Source organism: Microtus oregoni, unplaced genomic scaffold (genome assembly GCF_018167655.1).
Source record: "Microtus oregoni isolate MIOR12 unplaced genomic scaffold, Mior012 000028F_ref0000031, whole genome shotgun sequence".
Classification (NCBI taxonomy): domain Eukaryota; kingdom Metazoa; phylum Chordata; class Mammalia; order Rodentia; family Cricetidae; genus Microtus; species Microtus oregoni.
In genome coordinates, this window is record NW_024543087.1 from 3131354 (window position 1) to 3148436 (window position 17083).

Sequence of the window (17083 nt, forward strand, 5' to 3'; positions counted from 1 at the left end):
CCTCCCTTGGGCTGCCAGCTGTCCTGGTCTCAGGTCAGTCTTGGTGGGTGGCTGACATTCCTTTCTACATGGTGTGGTCTTTCTCTCTACCGTTCAGAGATACTTTCTGCCCATCAAAGTTCAGAAGTTTTATATAAAATCTTTGTGGAGTGTTTCTTGAATCTGTAGATTCATATCTTTGGGGTGAATTTGATTTTCAGCCACGACTTTTAAAAATCCCTTTTCAAGCCCTCTTGCCCTCAGCTCCCCTCTGGAGACTCTGATGACAGGCGTGGAAGGTGTTGATTGTCCTGTTGTTACCAGGTCCTCTGGCTTTTGTTCCCTCTGGGTTTTAGGCTTTATAATTCCAAACGCTCTCTCCTCCAGTCCCCGGCACGACTTTCTCTTCTCTATACTGTTGAGCCCATCTAGTGACGTTTCTGAATTTTCACTTGGTTCATTTTTATGAACTTTTTTTTTAATTAAGAGTTTAAATTCTTTCATTAGATTTAAGAGAATTTCAGTGCTTTTTGGGAATTTTAATTTTTTACTCTATTTTTTGAGGGTCAAGCATACATGTGGAGGTCGGAGGACACCTTCTGGGTGTTGGTTCCCTCCTTTACCTTCTGAGTCCTGAGGATGGAATGAGGTCGTCAAGCGTGGGCAGCAGCCACCTTTGCGTGCTCACCCCATTATAGAAGCTTTTCAAAATGGCGTCCGTCGCTTGCTAGATCCTCCCAGCATGGAACTTGCGCTGTCTGCTCCCGTCCAACTGGATCGTGTTAGGATTTCCAGCTTTTCACTTCTCTGGGTGGAGTTAAGATGTTCTGCATGCTTTGCTTCCCGGGAGATTCAAGTCTCTCTTGGTCTGGGGTCCAGAGAAGGGGGCGCTGGTTGCTGGATCTCTGACACTTCTCTTCTGTGGGAATTGGGCTGTTGCCTTGGGAAAGGAAGGCGGCTCTCAGTCAGGCACTGGTGTTGCTGCTGCCGGGAAGCCTCGAGAGCGGTCCAGCTTTGCTGGGAGGGAAATGGAGGGTCAGCCCGTGACTCATGACTCCCTTCTGTCCTGGAGAATTGGGCCGCTGTTGTCAGCTTCCTCCTTGCAGGGGAAGATGGGGACCTGGAGCAGGTACTGCAGTGGAAGGCCAGCTCCTATTGCCACTAAAGCTGTGCAGAAGAGGGACAGGTCCTGTGTGGCTTCCCTGTGATCTGCTAGCGATCTTTTTACCTGGGGGGCAGGAAGACTCATTGCGACTGTTCTGGGATGGAGGCTTGGGGAACTGAGGAGCTAAGGAAATGAAGGCAACGCATGGCTGCCCTGTTCCTCTCATGTCCCCGTCTCCCCCACCCCTGTTTTTCAGGCAGCCCGCCTCCTGTTTACTCTTTGAAGTCTAATTAGGCTTGTTTCAATTTTTTAAACTTGATATTACTGCTATGTCAGTGGTTCTCGGCTGTGATAGAGAACTCAGGAGCGAGGCTGCTCCATACCAACAGAAGAGGGAATTACAAATCATCTTGATGATTGCTTGTTGAAATCCTAGTGCTGCAGCCTTCAAGAACGAGCCGGGAAATGTCTCTGACAGGAAATGCGCCATCACTTTGGTTTTACATTTGATATTCGGGCACTATGAATGTGAGTGGTTGAGGTTCCATGCCCCAGGGTGTCCAGTGGGTGTTGTTACTGCCAGTACTGATGGCATGGGATCCTGGGAGCAGTCAGGCATTGACCTGGGGTTGCTCGTTAGGTGTCCATAAAGGAGGAAGGGAAAGACCGGCTCTGTGTTCATTGTGAACTTGTTTGGTAAAAGAAGAGCCCTCAGTGACTGTACACATCTATTTTCATGTATCTGCGTAACATCCTTCATGTTGATTGAGGTTTCTGTCCTGCCCAATCCCGCAGCCATTTAGTCCCAAATAAACACACAGAGGTCTACAGTAATCATAAACTGATTGCCCTGCTAGCTCAGGCTTCTTATTAACTCTTATAACTTATATTAGCCCATAATTCTTGTCTGTGTTAGCCACATGGCTTGGTACCTTTTTTGGTGAGGCAGTCATATCTTGCTTCCTCTCTGTCTGGGTGATGACTGCAGATTTGAAACTTCCCTCTTCCCAGATTTCTTGTTGCCCCACCTCTCCTTCCTGCCTGGCTACTGGCCAATCAGCGTTTATTTAAAATACAAGTGAGAGGGTACAGACCATTGTCCCACAGCACCTTCAAAACATAGGAACTGAAGAATGAGACCAAACTGAATCCCTGAGACCTCCCTCACTGGTCTGGGTGTGAAGGGACCCCAGTGGTTCATGGCTCTACATACCGGGTCCCAGGTGGTGGGGCTAGTTTGAAGGCTGTGCTAGGTGCAACCCCTAGGGTGGCCCCTGAAGTTCCGTCCTTTTCCCCGCTTCTGGTCCAGCTTCCTGTCTCCGTGAGGGGAGGAGGGCTGGCCATGGCTCCTGCCGCGTGAACTCTGCCTTCAACCAGGTGCTGAGATGAGAAAAGTCTCTAAGACGGTGAGGTGTGTCGCTCCTGTAATTAAAAAACGAATCCCAGCTGGGTAGGGGAACAACATTAGAATGCTGGGAACTGGTGTCCTGCAGACATAAGGAACTAAGAGGAGGGTTTTTGAGTGGACTCAGCAGGCAAAGGCACTGACCACCAAAGCCTGATGACCTGAGTTCAGTCCCACATGGTGGAACGGGAGAATAGATTCCTGCAAGTTGTCCTCTGACCTCCACACAGGTGCTGCACCATGTGTGTGTCTGTACCCCACACGGACAAATAAAACACACGATAAAAAAACTAGAAGGGTTGTGGGATCCTCAAGACAGCAAAACTGATTTTTTTTTCCTAGGCTTAGGAATTTGACTTGGGAACATAAATGGTTCTCGGAGAGGGTTGAGGAGGAGAGGGCTGGGTCTGCCTCCATTGCCCTGCAGCCCAGGGCTGTGTTGTTGTGTGTGTAAGGGTTGCCCAGACACACAACTGCTGTAAAGCCTCTGTGGTGAGTTTGTGGGGGCAGGGTCCCCCTTTCCTGGTCCCTGCCGCTGCAGTACCAGCTGAGTCGCGGTGTGTTATCCTGCCACCCGGCTGCCACTGACAGACGCTTCCCACCCTCAGCCTGCCGTAACCTTCACGGTACTCGGTGGATATTTTCCCTGCTCCCTGTCATCACCGCTGTCCCTTGCTGGTCTAGATTTCAGCACGTTTTTCTGCGGTGTCAGCTCTCCCATCCATCCACCGTGGAGCTGAGCCGTCAGCACCAGATAGAGAGGAGATGACAGCCCCCAAATGTCCATCCGTTTCTTCAAAGGGCTCTGTCTCAGACTGAGTGTGACAAGTCAGGAAATGGGGCCTTAGCGTCTCTGGGTGCGATTAGTACTTCAGAGGATGGATAGTTCGATGAGTTCATGGTGAGGCCTGCTGTGAGCTGGGTGTGAGAGCCTCCGAGGGACCAGGCTTTCTAGAGGGGTTTTCTCCCCTCCCCACTTGACATCTCTGTTAATATGGAAATCAGTGAAATAAAAACAAAACACCTGCTTTGATCTTAAAAGAAAGGTTTTCTTAAGGAAATATTTACTCTGGATAATTGGTTAACTGTGGGAAAATTTATTTTCTTTGCTTATACAAAAGTTAATTCCAGATGGATTAAAGAATTATCTGCCCCAAAGAAGCCATAAACAGCTGGAAGAAAGTATGTTTAAATCCAGGGGAGAAAAAAACAAAAGCCAGGAGCAAATGCTCAGTTGGTTCTGCATAACCTGGAAACTATCCCTAAAACTCATTGGTAACACACTGGGTGCTCCTGCAGAGGACACGGGTTTGGGTCCCAGCTCCCACAAGCTCTGGGTGCTCCTGCAGAGGACTCAGGTTCAGGTCCCAGCTCCCACAAGCTCTGGGTGCTCCTGCAGAGGACCCGGGTTCGGGTCCCAGCTCCCACAAGTACTGGGTGCTTCTGCACAAGACACGGGTTCGGGTTCCAGCTCCCACAAGCACTGGACATTCTGCAGAGGACCCGGGATCGGTTCCCAGCACCCAAAAGCACTGGGCACTCTGCAGAGGACCCGGGTTCAGGTCCCAGCACCCACATGGTGGCTCACAATACCTGTAACTCCAGCTCTAGGGACTGTGATGTTCTCTTCAGGCTTCTGTAAGTGCTGTGCACAATTAGTTCTCATGCATGAAGGCACAACACCTATGCACAGAGAATAAGTAAAATAAAATCATAGGTAAACCTTATATGTTTACAAAATGTCTAAGATTTTGTATCATACATAATAATCTCTCTGCTGCCGGGCGGTGGTGGCGCACGCCTTTAATCCCAGCACTTGGGAGGCAGAGGCAGGCGGATCTCTGTGAGTTCGAGACCAGCCTGGTCTACAAGAGCTAGTTCCAGGACAGGCTCCAAAACCACAGAGAAACCCTGTCTCGAAAAACAAAAAAACAAAAACAAAAACAAACAAAAAACAAAAAAAAATCTCTCTGCTTTGAAGCGATTTCTAATGACAGGGATGGGTATTTGCGTCATTAGTAATTGATGAAGTGGTCAGAGAGATTCGGTGTGCGGTGCTTGCTATATGAATCTGGAACGCTTGCAAACATGTATGGAGAGAATAACTCCTGAAGGTTGTCCCTGCCTCCACGTGTGTGCCATGGCTTGTGTGTCTATGCACAATAATGATGAAAAACTTAAGACAATAATCGAGGATGCAGATAAAGACAACACTAAGTGGTAAAAGCCCTGTCGCCATTATACATCTGAAATGCAGATAAGCTTGTCACCTTGCTGAGGCTACGGGAACACTTGTTACCCTCCTGAGGCTATGGGGGGCACTTGTTACCCTGTTGAGGTTATGGAGGGGGCACTTGTTACCTGTTGAGGTTATGGGGGGCACTTGTTACCCTGCTGAGGTTACAGGGGGGCACCTGTTACCCTGCTGAGGTTACGGGGGGCACTTGTTACCCTGCTGAGGTTATGGGGGGCACTTGTTACCCTGCACATGCTACCCTGCTGAGGCTAAGGAGGACACTTGTTACCCTGCTGAGGCTACGGGGGGGGCACTTGTTACCCTGCTGAGGCTACGGGGGGCTTTTGTTACCCCTGTTGAGGCTACAGGGGGCACTTGTTACCCTGCTGAGGCTACGGGGGGTGGCACTTGTTACCCTGCTGAGGCTACGGGGCGGGGACTCTTGTTACCCTGCTGAGGCTATAAGGAGCATTTGTTACCCTGTTGAGGCCGGCGGAGGACATGCTGCTCCTCTGAGGCTACCTTTGAATGGGCAGTTTGGCACGCGTCTTTGGAACCTGACTGGGTATTTCCAGTACAGGTGTGCGCTTGTTCCTCTCCCGCCCACCAGTTCCCGAATAACCACTCTGAGGCTTAATATTAATTACAAACTGTTTGGGTGATAACAAGCTTAGGCTTATTATTAACTAGTTCTTACAACTTAAATTAACCCATTTCTATTAGTTTATATTTACCATAAGGTTTATATCTTGTTACCTCACATCTTGCTTCTCTGGTGGCTGCTGGCATCTCCCTGACTCTGCCCTTTTTCTCCCTGTATCTCTGTTTGGATTTCCCACCTGGCTCTATTCCGCTTGGCCATTGACCAAATCAGCTTCTTTATTAACCAGTGGTAGTAAAACATGTTCACAGCATGCAGAGACATCTCACATCAGGTGCTTCTCTCGTGAGCCTCAGCTCTACAGACCAAATCCCTGTGAATCCTTCACTCGCTCTCCTTTTGCTGGTCCTGAGTAGCCGCCATCTTTCCCGGTGGAAGCTCAGAGGCATCTAAAGGACTCTGGTGACATTTGCAGAGTGTGTCATTTTATCTGCGTGATTGCTGACAGCATCCTCTTCTGTCAGTGAGCGTGCTCATCCTGTGGAAACAATGACATGCTATCTCATTTTTTCCCATTATGTCAGTAATTTCCGTTGCCGTGATAGAACAAAGTGTGGAGAGTGTGTTTTGGCTTTCGGTTCCAGAAGGGAAGTCTGTAACATTGGGGAGGCGTGGCGGCAGATGGCTGGAGCAGGAAGCCGAGAGGCTGCATCTTCCACATGTGCAGAAACAAACGGAAGGAAGGGAGAGCGGGGTAAAGCTATGCACTCTCAAAGCCGCCCTAGTGGTAAACCCTCCTCCAGCCAGCCTTCATGTCCTAAGCAATCCGGAATTTCCCTGAACAGCGCCCCTCAGTGAAGACAGAGAAGCCAAACACACCAGCCTGCAGGGACATGTCTCATTTACACCATCACCCATGTATGCACGTTGCATTTGAGTACAGGTAGATGTAGGTAGGTGTGCATGGGTGTGTACTTGTATGTATGTGCATGTGTCTGTGTGTGTGCAATGCAATGAGTGTATGTGTGTGTTATGTGTGTATGCATGTGCATGTGTGTGTGCACGTGTGTATATGTTTGAGTGCTCTGCAATGTGTGTGTGTGTGTGTGTGTGTATAGGCCCAAGGCTGATGTTGGGAATTATCTCAGTCTCTCTTCCACCTTGTTCTTTGAGCTAGGCTGTCTCAATGAAACCCAGAGCTCATTTGGTCTGGCTAGTCTTTGGGATAAACTCGCTCTGGGGCTCCCGTGTTGGCCTTCTGAGGCAGGTCACTGTGCCCACTCGGCCTGTCTGTGGAATACGAGTATAGTCTTCCTGCTTCCACAGCATGTGCTTTGCCCACTGAGCCGTCTCTCTGGTTCTCTTCCCTGGAGCTTTCTGTCACCAGTCTTAAGCCCTGAGTTTCTGTCTACTGAACTCTTGCCTAGTGCTCCCGGGCAACACAGACCTATACTTTAGCCATGCTAAACCGAAAGGCAGGATGCAGCCAGCTGTGGTTCGAAGTTCCACTCTCTGGACGGTGTCCTCCAAGGGTCACATCTCATTCCACCCACAGAGCCTGCTCTTCTCTGCTGGTCGACTGCTGTGATCCCCACTCAGGGTCTGACCCTCCTCCATGTAGGGCGGGTGTTTCCCACTCAGGGTTAGGATCAGCCTTGCACAGAGTGGAAGTTCTGACTCTCCTCCACACAGGGCGGGTGTTCTGGACTTACCCAGGCTCATCTCTGCCCTGTTGATGACGGTTTACTGCTGTGTGCCCAGCCTGCTAGATAACATCAGGCAGTTTGGATTGCATGATGCATTGGTGCCAGCACTGATGTTCCGTGTCTGCGAGAAGCTCCTGATTTGCCAGTGAGAGCATGGCTTTGCTCTAAAAGCCCAAAGATCCCTGCTGCAGCCCACTGTGCTGTCACATTCCTGGGCCCCTTTACTGCAGGTGCTCAGGAGCCGTGCTGCAGCAGGAGGCCCCAGAGAACCTTCTGGGCTCCCATTTTTCCTTGCTAATTCTTACATTTCATGTAAGTCAGCATATGGGTTCTGACAGTTGCTAAGTATGACTCTTCCAGTTACAGATTTAGGAAGAAAAGGAGCAACCAGAGTAGGCTCGTAGATATGCTGGGGTTGCTGTCATTTGGATTTAGGCCAAAAGCCCATTCATCACCTGGATGCCATAGCTGACTCAAAACTTTGATGGGATGTTGAAGTACGGATCGGTGGGCTGTGTCCCGCCACGCGGCTAGCTTTACCCAAAATAATTACACGGAAACTGTATTCTTTTAAACACTGCCTGACCCATTAGTTTCAGTTTCTTATTGGCTAGCTTTTACATATTGATCTAACCCATTTCTATTAATCTGTGTAGCCCAAGAGCTGGCTTACCAGGAATGATCTTAACCTGCGTCTGTCTGGAGTGGGAGAATCATGGCGACTCCCTCACTCAGCTTCTTTCTCCCAGCATTCCGTTCTGTTTACTCCGCCTACCTAAGGGTTGGCCTATCAAATGGGTCTAGGCAGTTTCTTTATTAATAAGAAATCACTCCCACATCATTTCCCCTTTTTCTGTTTAAACAAAAAAGAAAGGCTTTAACTTTAACATAGTAAAATTACATATAGCAAAACAGTTATCAAGCAAGAATTACAGTTACAATATTTATATCTATTTTATCTTTTATCATAACTAAGGAAAACTATAACTATCTATTCATTCTTCAACTCCATCAAAGACTCCAGAAGGATATAATACTACCTAAGTAAACAAGAAATAAGAAAACTCTAAAAATGACAGAGACATCTCGCTGCCTAGACAGTCACCCAAAATTCTTTTGTACCGTTGGGGCATCCATCTTCAGCCTTCAGGCCCAAAGTATCCAGCAGACATTTCCATGAAGCAGGAAATTTCAAAGACGGTTCAGTCACTATCTGCTGTGTCCTGCAGAATGTCTCGCAGACTCTTTCATGAGTCATGAACCCCAAAAGACCGTCTCACCTTTAGGCAAGTTCAGCAGTCCTCTCTCTGCGGGTTCTCTGTGTCCATTTTATGCAACAGTCCAGGCAAGAGCAGTTTCTTGCCCAAATGGCTATCCAACTCCATAAGGATCCTCTTCGATGCCCATCTTCCTCTCGAAGTAGATTGGTGCCACCAGGAGCAGATATGTCTCATTGTCATGAAAAGTCCTAAGTTATTAAAACATTAAATGCCATATTCTGCAGTCTTTGAAAGATATGAAGAATGTCTATCTAACTGAAATGTATCTCTATATATCTAGAAAATCTAACTAACATGACTACAAGCTTGACTATTATTGATGATTAACCATTAACCTATATTTCTTAATTATACATTTTTTAATGAACTACACAATCACAATACCTTAATCAATATCAGAAATACATATACATATAACAAAATTGACTGTAAAATCCACACCAATGCAAATTACTCAAACCTATATCATTTCCCCCTTTAAATGTAAAAGAACATTTACAAACAATATTTTGGGAACATGGGCGCAGTTTTTTCTCTCCAAACTGCTTTCTGCTGAATGGGGGCGTCGTTAATTAGGTCTTTCATGGTATAACCTGTGTGCTAGTTTCATCTCAGTTGGCAGTTGAGCGAAGCAATTTTCTGAAGATGTTCACAACAACCTTTCAGGAGGGCGTGGTCTATCATACCAAATTGTAATAGAAGAAATCCACAGGGTCTGGTCCTCTGTGAAAACAAAAGAAGACCCTCTCCAAAGCATCATATTCTTAAACCCAAATTTTGAAATCGTAATACCCTTATATCCATTCTGGTTTAGCTTAGCAGCCCATGTAATGAAATGTCTCTCTGTAGTTAGCTCCTTTACAGTCAAAAATTTCAAAGAAAGCACAATGTACATAATCCAGATTCTCTGTGAATTTTTTATTTTTACGTGGCTTATTTTTTTTATTTCTTTTAATCTCTTAACTATCTGTAGTCTGTCTCTTTAAAGACTTTATCTTTTTTTTTTAAACCATTAACTTTATTTTTTATATTTTTTTTCTTTTCTCTCTCAAGCCTACGTACAATCATCCAACAGTGTGGTCTTTTATGTCTGAATCTGTTTTATTGTGAATCTGTAACATTTTTTTTATTATCCAGGAGCATTTCTTAAAATGTTAAGCAGTTCTTAAAAACTTAAGTTGCGCCATGTACAGGTAATACGGTACTGCTGGTGTCCTGCCCAGTTGAAAACCTTAACTGCGCTGTTTTTATGGTAATTATGGTAGTTCCTGCCTGAGACCAGCACAGTTCAGCATGGCAGAGCTAAGCCAAGCCGCTCCTGCCTCAGAGCCTTTTGGTGCCTCTGAGCCACACACAGTTCCAGGCACACAGCAGTCCACATTGCCATCAAGCAAGCCGTAGAGCTTTACTCCAAATGTTCCATTTAAAAGCTCTGTCTCCCACAGGAGCCAGACAGAGATCGCAATGGCGGCACAGCCCAGAAAGCCAGCATTTTAAAACAGCCAGTTTTTTCCTGCTGGTGAGTCAGGACAATTTCTTTGAGGCACGTAACCCATAAACAGCAAAAAGCTGTCTTAAATTCTCTCTCTCTCCTTTTTAAGCCCTCTCAGGTTTTACGTGGAGTTTATTAGCACGTTGGGTGCCACTCTGTTGAAGTACGGATCGGTGGGCTGTGTCCCGCCACGCGGCTAGCTTTACCCAAAATAATTACACGGAAACTGTATTCTTTTAAACACTGCCTGACCCATTAGTTTCAGTTTCTTATTGGCTAGCTTTTACATATTGATCTAACCCATTTCTATTAATCTGTGTAGCCCAAGAGCTGGCTTACCAGGAATGATCTTAACCTGCGTCTGTCTGGAGTGGGAGAATCATGGCGACTCCCTCACTCAGCTTCTTTCTCCCAGCATTCCGTTCTGTTTACTCCGCCTACCTAAGGGTTGGCCTATCAAATGGGTCTAGGCAGTTTCTTTATTAATAAGAAATCACTCCCACATCAATGGGAAATGAAGGTGTTGAATTGAGGAAGGAGTTTGCCAAGGATCCTGGGAGGGGCGGGGGAGAGAGGGAAGGTACATCCTTTAATATTAATTATTAATAATAAACTAATATTCATTTAATATAAATATTAAAGCAAATTATTCCTGAATGGGGAGAAACAAGTACTACAGTCCATCATGGGGGGGACACGGATGGCAGGAGTGTGGACCTGGGCCACGTCACACCTTAGCTGCTCAGGAAGCAGAGAGCAGGGAGGGTCGGTGCACATCTGCTGGTGCACATCTGCCGGCGCACATCTGCCATGCACACCTGCCATGCACATCTGCCATGCACATCTGACTCCTCCTCTTTTCCTTTTTCATTCCACTCAGAACCCTGTCTTTTGCCTTCTCCCTTTTTGTACCCTCTCTGCATCCTCACAGACAGGCATAGAGGTCTGTCTCTCAGGTCATTCTACATCCAATCAAACTCTCAATGAAAATTATCCAAAATAAAAAAATACCGAGCAAGCATGTAGGAGACACTATCAGTATGCATTTTATTAGACTTTTTTCCTGTTTGAGACAGGGTCTCAGATAGTCCAGGTTAGCCCCAAACTCACTATGAGTGGAGGATGGCCTTGAACACCTGCCCCTTCTATTTGTCCTCCCAAGTATTTGGTTATGGGTGTGAGCCCCCACACGGGCTTCAGCGTCACTGACACCAGCCTTGTGCTCAGCTCCACGAGCACCAGAGACCAGGACTTGGCGAGCTCAGCCCTGGGACAGGGGTGTGTGTCAGGACAGAGAACACAGAGGGAAGGGTGAGGAGGGGTGCTGGGGGGCGGGGATAAGGTAACTGAAGTCCGGAAGGATAGGGGATGGGAACGCTATGGGAAGAGGCTGCCCCGTGGAGGGAGTTGGAGGGAAAAATGGGTCTTGTCCTTTGGCAGTTTATTTGGATTTTTAGTGAGTGTCAGTCTTTTTAACTTGGTCTCTGTAGAATGCTAAGAAATACAATTTGCCATGTTGGAGAACAGTCTAAAATGTTCATGGTCTCCTCAAGCAAAGGTCTCCACATTTTATCCTTCTTATCCAAAGTGAGTTTGTAGAGTGCGGGGTGGGTGTCCCCTTGTCGGTAGCCTCTGAGCACCTGGTGACAGCGGTTGTTGGCCTCACCCAGGGCTCGCTGGTGCTGGGCCACACTGGTTCTGAGCAAGCAGATGGCTGTCTTCTTATGGGCTCACTCTGCAGCAGGGTTCCAAAGGGCAGCTAAACCTCAACTTAAGGAAAGATGTTTTAGATTTTGGCAATTAAATAACACACCATTACATTCTATGCTAAGTAATTTAGATTTTAGAGAAAATTTGAATCTTTAAAGACAAGTAGGAATGTACTTTTGTATATGCTGTGGACTTGGGGGACAGTTTTAATTCTCTGACTCCTGAAACTTAAGAACCCCCTTTGCATTCTGCTTACATCCGGGAGAGCTATAGATTTGGGGGATTTCCCAGGGCAGGGAGAAAAATTCACCCTGGCAATTCTTCCAGTCTTTATTCCAGTCTGGGTAAAAGTGGCCCAGTACATTCATTCCAGAGGCGAATGTCAGCATCGTCTGGAGAAGTCCGACTGCAGGCTGCACAGTGCACTCTACAGTGTGTGTGCAGAGACCACACTTAGTACATCATGCACTCTACAGTGTATGTGCAGAGACCACACTCAGTACATTGTGCACTCTACAATGCATGTGCAGAGACCACACTCCGTGCATGGAGACTGGGTCCTCTGAGATTGGTATTTGGAGTCGGATAGAAAATATGAACCCTGAGAAGTCTGGGGTGGGGACTTGGGAAGAGGTTGAAGTAGTGGAATTTCACTTGCATTCTAATAAATAAAACTTACCCGAGGGTCAGAAAAACAAAGCAACCAGCCTCTGGCTCTTACCTTGACCTCAGTCTGAAATGGCTATCCTGCCTCCAGGAATCACTGTGTCTAAGGACTGTCTTCTTCCTGTTTTATAATCCTCTCTAGGGCTGGGATTAAAGGCATACACCACTATCGACTGGTTTCTATGGCAACTGGTGTGGCTACTGGGATTAAAGGTGTGTGTCACCACTGCCTGGTCTATAAGGCTGACCAGGGTGGCCGTTTTACTTTTCTGATCCTCAGGCAACTACAGTTGGCATTGCCATATGTAAATGTCAGTGGATGACAAACCTTTCCTTCAGTTACACCAGGTAGGTGTGTGGTACATTTGCCTGTGAAAAACGTGACAGCAAAACAGACTTGGCAACCGTGGGCTCAGTTCACGGTTCTGACAGTCTGCACAGGCTCCATCATAAAGGAAACACTGATATTAATGTAAAGTTAGGGACTTCCGTTAGAGTCAGAAATTTAAAAACAAACAAAAGAATCCAAATCAAGCCATAGACCAGGGGAAGGCACTTATTACACAAATAATCCCCCACCGAGTTTCTAACCTAATGGACAAGAGAATCCAGGAGAAAACCAAGACTTAATGAACCCTTCACATGTGTCTCTTCACACACATGTCATTCCTAGATGTTCAGTTCACACATGAGAAGATGCTGACTTCATGAGTGATCAGGACAGCTCATAGCGCATCTCTCTCACGTGCGCGCACGCATGCACACACACACGCATGCATGCACACGCATGCACAGCAGACATCTTAACCTAATGGACAGAACGGTGTGCTAATGTAACTGTTGCTGTCCACGTTTCTTTCTGTGTCTATAGTTCCCCAAAAGAACTAGAGTTCATTTGAATGGCCAGGACTTCCAACCAAGTTTAATATTAATGACCAACAAAAGGGCTGGTACCCAAGGTTCTCCATTGATCCTGGGACATCGAGAGCCCCTTGTGTGCAAATGTCTTGGTTGGTTGCCGTCTATCAGTGGAGAATGTATCTTTCTGTTGGGCAAAGACAAACAAAATCGGGGTGTTGTTTACAACCAGGGCAGAGACCTTTAGTGGAGCCTGGCTTCTGCATCAATGTCTGGGCTTGTAAAGCGCAGCTGACTGTGCCTGGCTGTGCAGTGCGGTGACGGTCAGCACGGCTAGGGCTGCACCTCTGGAAACACCCGCCTCGGTGGCATTTAAGACAGACATGTATCTATCTTATCATGAACAATAATCTTTGCCCGGTGCTCTTTGCAGGCTGGTGATGTACATCGAGAGAGACAGCAGAAAGACCTCCCCAGGCAAGGAGCTGCAGGGTGGGAGTGAGTACCTGGCCAGGTGCCTGGATCTCCTCATCCAGCACATGGTACAGGAGCCGCCACGGATCCTAGGTAAAGGACAGCCACCTGCTCCGGGCCCATAGCTGTTTATTTTTCTGCGCGTGGCTTCTGGCATGCCTTTCTTCATTCTTGCTTCTCTTCTATATCAAAACTTACCTTAAAAATTCATTTCTTGGGATTTTATATGGTTTGTAAACATATTCGCCCCCTTAGCTCCCCCCCTTCCCACCCAATAGTGACGAGATCTTCATCTTCTTCTTTGTGTCTTCCTTTCCTCCCCTTTGGTTTCTTCCACAGTTTGCATTGCCCAGCTAGTCTTGGAGTTGGGTCTGCTCTGCAGTGTGATCTGACTACTATGGTAAATCAATAAAATAAAACAAAACAAATCGTGAACTGACCTTCTGGCTCCCAGCAACTGTCCAGTTTTATCGTCCCCTGTGCTGGACTTTTGTCTGGCTGGGACTTGTACAAGTCCTGTGCATGCCATCACAGTCTCTGAGTGTTGATGTCTATGTTGCTGTGGGGCAGTGGGGAGACATTTCTCTGCAATGTGTGTGGCTTTAAGACTTCATTGGCCTTGTCTGGTCTATAGTTATTTTGTATTGGTCACAGAATTGAGATGTTACATTTGGGTGTTACCTGAGGTAGATGGCTGTCTTAGGGTTTCTATGAGGTTGATGGCTGCCTTAGTCATGGTTTCTATGAGGTAGATGACTGTCATGATTTCTATGATTATGAGGCAATGCCATGAACACAGCAACCCCTATACAGAAAGCATTTAATTAGCTCCATATTTACTATGACAGGGAATATATCGGGGTGCAGACCAACATGGTGCTGGAGAGGTAGCAGACAGCAGGAAGAGAGCGCCACAGTGCGCCTGGCTGGAGCATCTGAGATCTCAAAGCTGGCCCCCAGTGACACCCTTCACCCAACAGAGGTCATACCTCCTGATAGTGTTTCTGCCTATGAGTTTATGGGGCCATTTTATTCAAACCACCAAATGACAGTTTAAGAAAAAAAATGGAAATCAGGTTGTGGTTCATCCTGAAAAGCTGAGAAACCTGCCCATATCTTAAATAATTTCCTGTGAAATTAGAGCCATAAATATATTCATTTATTAAAAGAACTTTTAAAATGTATATTTCATTTTGTTTCATTGGTTGGTTTTGTCATGGTTATGGTTGTTTGAGACATAGCCTGCCGCCTCCTCTTGGGTGCTGGGATTAAAGGTGTGTACCACCACACCTGTCCGTGCTTTTTTATTATTGTTTGTATTTTGTCTCATTTTGTTGAGATAAAGTTTGGGTTGGAATTGAATACACTATGTAGCAGAGGCTGGTTTTGAACTCCTGATCTTCCTTCCTTCATCCTCCAAGGCTAAGATTCAGATGTACAGCGCCACAGCCAGAAACGTATATAGGTTTAGAGTTTGGAGTCACAGATCTTGATGGTATTAGTCGTTTGGAGAAATCTCTTTAATATGAGAACGTTTAGGGATGGCCTGCAGAGAATGCTAATTGCACTAAGGAAATGCCTTCTTGTTGTTTTTGGAAATAAAAGTCACATGAGCAGGGCTCAGTGCCGCTCTGGCTCCTTTCCCATGCGTTCCCAGAAGTTGTAGCTCTAGCCCAGAAGTGTTTAGCTCATTAAATTTGATTCAAGCCATCTTAGTGAAGATGCGGAGGTATGGATGTGAAAGCAATGGTGATGTCATCCTACTGCCAGTAACTCTTTCTTCCTGATCAGTTAGGACACCTTCTCCACCAGTGATGCTGGAAATGGATCCCGGCACGGTGGCTTAGCAGTTAACAGCACTGACTGCTTTTCCAGAGGACCCAGGTTCAATTCCCAGCACCCACATGGTGGCTCACACATGTTTGTACTCTAGTTTCAGGGGATCTGATGCCCTCTTCTGGGTATCTTCACTCATGTGTGCATACATACACACACACACACACACACACACACACTGGTGGTTTGAAAGAAAATGGCCCCCAAAGGGAGTGGCCTTGTTGGAGAAAGTGTGTCCTGTGGAGAAGGCACCTTTGAGGTCTCCTATATGTTCAAGATCCTGCCCAGTGTCACGGACCACTTCCTGTTGCCTGTGAGTCAAGATGTAAGGACTCTTAGCACCCGCTCCAGCACCATGTGTGCCTGCACACCACCGTGCTGCACCATGCTGATAATGGACTGGACCTCTGAAAATGTAAGCCAGCCCAATTAAATGTTTTTCTTTATAAGACAAGAATTGCTGTGGTCGTGGTGTCTCTTTACAGCAATAGAAACCTTAACACACACACGCTCACACACGCATACACTAAAATAAAATAAAATTAAAAGTTTTGGACATTGACCTCTTTTCTCCATCCTTGGCAGTTGTGGTGCACGCTCTTAATCCCAGCCCTTGGAAGTCAAGGGCAGGCAGATTTCTTTGCTTTCAAGGCCAACCTGGTCTATAGAGAAAATTCCAGGACAGCTAAGGCTACTGAGAAACCCAGTCTTGAAAAAAAAAAAAATACTGCTTCCTCTTTTTCCCATCCTATTTGTTTTTCTTTCTGCTTTCTTTTTCAAGTTGTATTTTATAATCTGTTTACTTATACTTTTAAATTAGTTTTCTAAAGCAATATGCGGTAATGGTCAATTTGAACAATACAGATAAATTCCTAAGAACATTACTGTATCATAACTATAAACTCTCTTTAATTTCTAGGTTAGAGGTCAATTGATAGTGGCTATGCAGATTGTTACACTCTGTCCCCAGAGGCTACAAGTGTGTTATATTAACAGTGTGTGACTTGTTGGGGATGTGGCCCAGCTGGTAGATTTCTTGCCTAGGATGCACGAAAAGCCCTGGGTGTGATTCCCAGCCCCTCATAGAATCAGATACGGTGCCACACACCCTAAAACCCCTGGGTGGTGGAGGCAGGAGGATCATTTGCCTCTGCCCCTCTGTGCCTTCTCACCTTCTTGCTTTCCCTGATGTGTTCCACAGGCGACATTATCAATGCTCTGGTCAATGTGTCTGGCCGAAAGCACCCATCAACGGTCCAGGGGAAGCAGCTGAAGATGTGTCTTCCCATGATGCCCGTGGTGCTCCATCTGGTCATGTCTCAGGTACCCTACCCATCCCCCGGAGGGCGCCATCTCTCCTGAGATGACTCTTCTGACTGTCCATCTTTGCTTGTGGCTGTCAGGATCTCATCCAGGGACCTTTCGCCCCACAGGTGTTCCGGCCTCAGGTCGTGACAGAAGAATTTCTCTTCAGCTATGGGACGATTCTTGTGAGTAGTGGGACTCCTATCAGGCTAGCGGTGCTGCTTTGACTGCTGGCTGTGGGTGGGCTGCGAGAAGGCAGGAATTAAAAGTCTAAATGGCATTTGTTTGTAGGGAAGTGACCTTTTTATATTTTTATCTGTTGACTGTAATAAAATTTGACATTTGGGGAAAATACATTCTCTCCTGAGAATGTATTTTGTTCAGAGACAGCCCCTAATAGGGTAAAGAAAAGCACGCGATAGACATCAAG

General features: G+C 46.5%; 1 protein-coding gene across 1 annotated transcript in view; it reads left to right on the plus strand.

Annotated features, from left to right (window-relative positions):
* Window positions 1-17083, plus strand: part of Ulk4 (unc-51 like kinase 4) — a 303260-nt gene that overhangs the window by 81788 nt on the left and 204389 nt on the right. The window contains exons 23-25 of the mRNA XM_041677287.1: window positions 13472-13605; window positions 16550-16671; window positions 16782-16838. Of these exons, the coding sequence (XP_041533221.1) occupies window positions 13472-13605; window positions 16550-16671; window positions 16782-16838 (313 nt within the window). The remainder of the gene's footprint in view (window positions 1-13471; window positions 13606-16549; window positions 16672-16781; window positions 16839-17083) is intronic.